Raw genomic sequence first — 7500 nt, forward strand, 5'->3', positions numbered from 1 at the left:
TGTATTAGCCTTAAGTAATATTCTAATTTTGTGACACACGGAATTTTGGATTTTCATTTGTTGCCACTTCAAATCATCAAAATTAAATGAAATAAACATTTGAATGCATCAGTCTGTGTGCAATGAATAAATATAATGTACAAGTTACACCTTTTGAATGCAATTACTGAAATAAATCAAGTTTTTCAAAATATTCTAATTTACTGGCTTTTACCTGTGTGTATATATATATGCACGTGTAAAAATGTAAAATATAAATAATAATCCAATGGCCTATTCCTGAGACAGAAGGAATGACAAAAGATGAGGAAGACAAAAAGTGACCATGAGGAAGAGCGGGCGTCTCATGGCGTGAAAAAGCTGGGGGTTGTTGGTGGTGACCGAGTGGACCCCCGAGCACCAGGCCAGCGAGTAGAGCCACGCCTCACTGATCACGTACAGGTTGGTGCTGATGTTCATGGCCGTGTAGGCGCTGCACATCACAAAGATGAGTTAGGACACTCAACGAACGACACACACACACACACACACACACACACACACACACACACACACACACACACACACACACACACACACACACACACACACCTTATGCTCTCAGCTGACATGGAGGTGTAGTGCAGGTTGAGCTTGACAATGCGCATCCTCTGGAGCTCCTCTAGAGGGAGCTCTGTGCCAGATGTCTGCTGGAGATCCAAGTACACATCCACCACCTGACACCTCTGCTCTGGAGGCAACCACAGCACCTGGTGAATGGACACACACACACACTAGGTAATTATTTTTTACATACAATACCAACTAAAAATATATAATGTATATAATTGTAAAGATACAGTAACATTTAAAAAAAAAATCTATTTTATTAAATTGATTTCATGTTCAAAACACTATTTAAACCCAGAAATTATGAATAATATTCAAAATATATGTGATGTATAAAAATATTACATTTAATAAATAATAATAATAAAAATATATTAATTTGAAATATATTGAAAAATAACTAAAATTAGAAACTAGAAAAAAAGAAACGTTTCTATTTCAGTATGTTTTAATTATATACAGGTAAAAGGCAGTAAATTAGAATATTTTGAAAAACTTGATTTATTTCAGTAATTGCATTCAAAAGGTGTAACTTGTACATTATATTTATTCATTGCACACAGACTGATGCATTCAAATGTTTATTTCATTTAATTTTGATGATTTGAAGTGGCAACAAATGAAAAATCCAAAATTCCGTGTGTCACAAAATTAGAATATTACTTAAGGCTAATACAAAAAAGGGAATTTTAGAAATGTTGGCCAACTGAAAAGTATGAAAATGAAAAATATGAGCATGTACAATACTCAATACTTGGTTGGAGCTCCTTTTGCCTCAATTACTGCGTTAATGCGGCGTGGCATGGAGTCGATGAGTTTCTGGCACTGCTCAGGTGTTATGAGAGCCCAGGTTGCTCTGATAGTGGCCTTCAACTCTTCTGCGTTTTTGGGTCTGGCATTCTGCATCTTCCTTTTCACAATACCCCACAGATTTTCTATGGGGCTAAGGTCAGGGGAGTTGGCGGGCCAATTTAGAACAGAAATACCATGGTCCGTAAACCAGGCACGGGTAGATTTTGCGCTGTGTGCAGGCGCCAAGTCCTGTTGGAACTTGAAATCTCCATCTCCATAGAGCAGGTCAGCAGCAGGAAGCATGAAGTGCTTAAAACTTGCTGGTAGACGGCTGCGTTGACCCTGGATCTCAGGAAACAGAGTGGACCGACACCAGCAGATGACATGGCACCCCAAACCATCACTGATGGTGGAAACTTTACACTAGACTTCAGGCAACGTGGATCCTGTGCCTCTCCTGTCTTCCTCCAGACTCTGGGACCTCGATTTCCAAAGGAAATGCAAAATTTGCATGGTTGGGTGATGGTTTGGGGTGCCATGTCATCTGCTGGTGTCGGTTATTTTTCATTTTCATACTTTTCAGTTGGCCAACATTTCTAAAAATCCCTTTTTTGTATTAGCCTTAAGTAATATTCTAATTTTGTGACACACGGAATTTTGGATTTTCATTTGTTGCCACTTCAAATCATCAAAATTAAATGAAATAAACATTTGAATGCATCAGTCTGTGTGCAATGAATAAATATAATGTACAAGTTACACCTTTTGAATGCAATTACTGAAATAAATCAAGTTTTTCAAAATATTCTAATTTACTGGCTTTTACCTGTATAATATATACACTAAATATATATATTTGTGTGTGTGTGTGTGTGTGTGTATATATATACACACTAAGTTTATATAAATATTGTAAAAAATTAAATTAAAAGTATGGCATGCTTTGAGTACAAACTCAAGCAATATATAGAATTTTGTTTTAAAATAAACTACCGTATTTTTCGGAGTATACGTCGCACCGGAGTATAAGTCGCACCTGCCGAAAATGCATAATAAAGAAGGGAAAAAACATAAGTCGCACTGGAGTATAAATCGCACCTGCCGAAAATGCATAATAAAGAAGGAAAAAAACATAAATAAGTCGCACTGGAGCCCGGCCGAACTATGAAAAAAACTGCGACTTACAGTCCAAAAAATACAGTAATGCAAATTTTTAATGTTGAACCTATTTTATGTCTCTTATTTATTAAATTATGTTTAAAATATATAATATAATTAAAAAATCAGCTTACAAAATAAATGTTTAACTCATAGTACAGATTTTTTTCATTTTAAGTTTTTAATAGGAAATGTGCAAGAAACTAATCGGAAAAAAGTTCTTTGAAGCTCGGTGACACCAACAATAAGTTTAGTAAGGCGCCGTGATGTCACCTGTGATGGCCGAATGGACGACTCTTTGTGGATGACGTCCAGGGTGCGCTGAATCCACGACATCCTGTACGGGTGTCCTTCTGGGGGCTGGTAGAGGTCAAAGATCACCAGTTTGTCAGTGCGAGCCGCCAGCTGGAGGAAGTCCAGCAGGCTGCAGACGGACTGGTTTCCTGCCCGGAGACGCTCCTCCTTTCCTAGCGAGCTCGCCGTGTTGAAGGGATCGGTCTTTGGGGGTGGAAATCCGTCAATAAGTTTCATCGTCATCAATAACCAGATGACTTACGGAGAGGAACCAGGCCCCGGCGTTGAGACTCTGTAGCTCCGCCCACATAAACATGGCCGCCAAGGTGTCGGTCCGGTTGGGAAAAACCTGGCGAACGTCAGTGGTTCGCTCCAACGTACGGTCGTGCATCAGGAAGGGAACGCCGTCAAAGCTGTTGTTGGTGTTATAAACAGAAATTATATTTCATCTGAGAAAAATGTTGGGTTTTTTTTTATTGTGAAAGACCAAAAATTATCATTTCAAACACTTTATTCAAAAAGTGAGCACTTTTCAAAACTTTGAAATCATTAAGCACATGAAGTCGACACTATGGATTAAAGTTAAAGTACCACTAATAGTCACACACACACTAGGTGTGGTGGAATGACCCTCAGCACTTGACCCCTTGTTCCCCCCCTGGGAGGTGAGGGGAGCAGCGAGCAGCAGCGGTGGCCGCGCTCGGGAATCAAAACGTATAATCAAAGATGATAATACCTTTGATAATTACAACATATACTGAACCGAACCATGTTTTCTAGCTGTTTAGGGTCGATTCTGTTTTTGGATATTTTTTATATATTTTTATTGTATTGTTTACCAATGTGTTCAATTCTTTTTTTTTTATTTTTTTTTTATATTCATTCTTAATCCAACAAAAGCTATTCAGTCAAACCGCAATTAGGCAACACTTTAATCACTTTTTTAAACGTTTTTCAAACTTTGAAGTATAATTAAAGCATTTTCAATGATTTCAAGTTCTTGTAAGTCTTTACTTAACATGGAAATAGATCCCTTTATATTAGGGGTGGGCGATAGTTCGAATTTTGGTATCGATCTGATACCAAGTAAATCTGGCGTTAGTATCACCAATACTAATACTTTTTAATTTACAAATAATTTCTTTATTGCTTTATTTGATAAAATATTACATAAAGATTATATGCAAATACAATATAACGGTATTAAAATAAGTATATTATTAAGTTCTAATCAGTCACAATTGTTTTAGGTAAAAGTCACTGTAGTCCAATACAAAATAATGCTTGTCGATAAACTGCAACAAAAGTATCGCTGTGATACCGGTACTCGCCTTGGTATCGACACTACTGATATTTGGATCGATACACCCACCCTTAGTTTACGTCACAAACTGACCTGATGGTGACGTCCGTCTCCAAGCCGTCACTTCCTGCCTCCACCGCCTTCTCGAACGCCATTAGTGTGTTTTCTGGAGCTAGCTAGCGACAACAGAAACACATATCGTCAAAAACATGTTTTAACGTTTATTTGGGGGGGGTTTTAGGGTGTTGTCGTCACGCTCACCATGGGGGCTCCTCTGTGGGCAATTAGGCCTGGTGGGGGGCCCAGGGTCCCTTCCGGTCTAATACATGGAGAGTACAAGCCCAGGGGCACCAGGTAGACGACCGATAGGAAGACCAGGTAGACGGTCAAAATTAGGCCCCGCCTTACTGCCAAATTAGCAGAATTTTTTTTGTGATGAATTGTGTGAATATCTAACTTATTTCCTGTGTTTCTACTGTAAAAATCCTAAAAAGACATTCGTTTCATTTTCCTGCACCCTAATGGACTGGAGTGGAAAATCTACCAAAACTTGTTGAAAAGTGAGTTACTCTATTTTCTAAATCTACTTTGAACAGAAAAACTAATTCAACATTTTTTTGTCACTGCCACAATGTGTGTGTGTGACTTTAAAACCAACCATTTACATTTAGACAAAATTATATACTACAACATATATGATAGGTTAGCATGCATGCATTCATTTTTATCAATGTTAGCAATGTGTACTTAGCATTAAAAATATTATTTTTCAGTCATACAGTATATGACTCTTTGGTGCTCTCTATTGCTTATGTACATTCTTATGCTCGCTGCTAAGGTAGGAAGCTATCACTGCTAAGCTAAGTTTCTTGTTTTCGCTTACAAACAAACTCGCGATGGGCTATTCGGCTATTTTAAGAGAGTTGACTCTTTTGACAAGGCTCACTAAAACAGGTCGACTCTTTTGGCTTCCGGATGTCTTTTCAGTTTGTTACTTAAATTAATTCATTAACAATAATTTAAAATTATAAGCAAAACAAATTAAAAGTAAATAACATGCATTATAATTTCTGCATTTTATTTATATATATATATATATATATATATATATATATATATGTATATATATATATACATATATATATATACGTGTATGTCCATCCATCCATCCATCTTCTTCCGCTTATCCGAGGTCGGGTCGCGGGGGCAGCAGCCTAAGCAGGGAAGCCCAGACTTCCCTCTCCCCAGCCACTTCGTCCAGCTCCTCCCGGTGGATCCCGAGGCGTTCCCAGGCCAGCCGGGAGACATAGTCTTCCCAACGTGTCCTGGGTCTTCCCCGTGGCCTCCTACCGGTCGGACGTGCCCGAAACACCTCCCGAGGGAGGCGTTCGGGTGGCATCCTGACCAGATGCCCGAACCACCTCATCTGGCTCCTCTCGATATGGAGGAGCAGCGGCTTTACTTTGAGCTCCCCCCGGATGGCAGAGCTTCTCACCCTATCTCTAAGGGAGAGCCCCGCCACCCGGCGGAGGAAACTCATTTCGGCCGCTTGTACCCGTGATCTTGTCCTTTCGGTCATGACCCAAAGCTCATGACCATAGGTGAGGATGGGAACGTAGATCGACCGGTAAATCGAGAGCTTTGCCTTCTGGCTCAGCTCCTTCTTCACCACAACGGATCGATACAGCGTCCGCATTACTGAAGATGCCGCACCGATCCGCCTGTCGATCTCACGATCCACTCTTCCCTCACTCGTGAACAAGACTCCGAGGTACTTGAACTCCTCCACTTGGGGCAAGATCTCCTCCCCAACCCGGAGATGGCACTCCACCCTTTTCCGGGCGAGAACCATGGACTCGGATTTGGAGGTGCTGATTCTCATCCCAGTCGCTTCACACTCGGCTGCGAACCGATCCAGTGAGAGCTGAAGATCTTGGCCAGATAAAGCCATCAGGACCACATCATCTGCAAAAAGCAGAGACCTAATCCTGCAGCCACCAAACCAGATACCCTCAACGCCCTGACTGCGCCTAGAAATTCTGTCCATAAAGGTTATGAACAGAATCGGTGACAAAGGGCAGCCCTGGCGGAGTCCAACCCTCACTGGAAACGTGTCCGACTTACTGCCGGCAATGCGGACCAAGCTCTGACACCGATTATACAGGGAGCGAACCGCCACAATAAGACAGTCCGTTACCCCATACTCTCTGAGCACTCCCCACAGGACTTCCCGGGGTACACGGTCGAATGCCTTCTCCAAGTCCACAAAGCACATGTAGACTGGTTGGGCAAACTCCCATGCACCCTCAAGGACCCTGCCGAGAGTATAGAGCTGGTCCACAGTTCCACGACCAGGACGAAAACCACACTGTTCCTCCTGAATCCGAGGTTCGACTATCCGGCGTAGCCTCCTCTCCAGTACACCTGAATAGACCTTACCGGGAAGGCTGAGGAGTGTGATCCCACGATAGTTGGAACACACCCTCCGGTTCCCCTTCTTAAAGAGAGGAACCACCACCCCGGTCTGCCAATCCAGAGGTACCGCCCCCGATGTCCACGCGATGTTGCAGAGTCTTGTCAACCAAGACAGCCCCACAACATCCAGAGCCTTAAGGAACTCCGGGCGGATCTCATCCACCCCCGGGGCCTTGCCACCGAGGAGCTTTTTAACTACCTCGGCAACCTCAGCCCCAGAAATAGGAGAGCCCACCACAGATTCCCCAGGCCCTGCTTCCTCATAGGAAGACGTGCTGGTAGGATTGAGGAGGTCTTCGAAGTATTCTCTCCACCGATCCACAACATCCGCAGTCGAGGTCAACAGAGCACCATCCCCACCATACACGGTGTTGACACTGCACTGCTTCCCCTTCCTGAGGCGGCGGATGGTGGTCCAGAATTGCTTCGAAGCCGTCCGGAAGTCTTTTTCCATGGCCTCACCGAACTCCTCCCATGTCCGAGTTTTTGCCTCCGCGACCGCTGAAGCCGCACACCGCTTGGCCTGTCGGTACCTGTCTGCTGCGTCAGGAGTCCCATGAGCCAAAAGAACCCGATAGGACTCCTTCTTCAGCTTGACGGCATCCCTCACCGCCGGTGTCCACCAACGGGTTCTAGGATTACCGCCACGACAGGCACCAACTACCCTGCGGCCACAGCTCCAATCGGCCGCCCCGACAACAGAGGTACGGAACATCGTCCACTCGGACTCAATGTCCAGCGCCTCCCTCGTGACATGTTCAAAGTTCTTCCGGAGGTGGGAATTGAAACTCTCTCTGACAGGAGACTCTGCTAGACGTTCCCAGCAAACCCTCACAATGCGTTTGGGCCTGCCAGGTCTGTCCGGCATC

The 7500-nt window shown here is 43.1% G+C and overlaps 1 protein-coding gene across 2 annotated transcripts in view; it reads right to left on the reverse strand.

Annotated features, from left to right (window-relative positions):
• Window positions 1-7500, reverse strand: part of LOC133607811 (glycerophosphodiester phosphodiesterase domain-containing protein 5-like) — a 41146-nt gene that overhangs the window by 8038 nt on the left and 25608 nt on the right. For both annotated transcript variants that reach the window (XM_061962785.2, XM_061962784.2), the window contains exons 8-13: window positions 4418-4563; window positions 4250-4332; window positions 3116-3266; window positions 2833-3057; window positions 592-749; window positions 325-472 (exon numbers count right to left, since the gene is read on the reverse strand). In XM_061962785.2, the coding sequence (XP_061818769.2) occupies window positions 325-472; window positions 592-749; window positions 2833-3057; window positions 3116-3266; window positions 4250-4332; window positions 4418-4563 (911 nt within the window). The remainder of the gene's footprint in view (window positions 1-324; window positions 473-591; window positions 750-2832; window positions 3058-3115; window positions 3267-4249; window positions 4333-4417; window positions 4564-7500) is intronic.

This window comes from Nerophis lumbriciformis, linkage group LG09 (assembly GCF_033978685.3).
Source record: "Nerophis lumbriciformis linkage group LG09, RoL_Nlum_v2.1, whole genome shotgun sequence".
Taxonomy (NCBI): Eukaryota; Metazoa; Chordata; class Actinopteri; order Syngnathiformes; family Syngnathidae; genus Nerophis; species Nerophis lumbriciformis.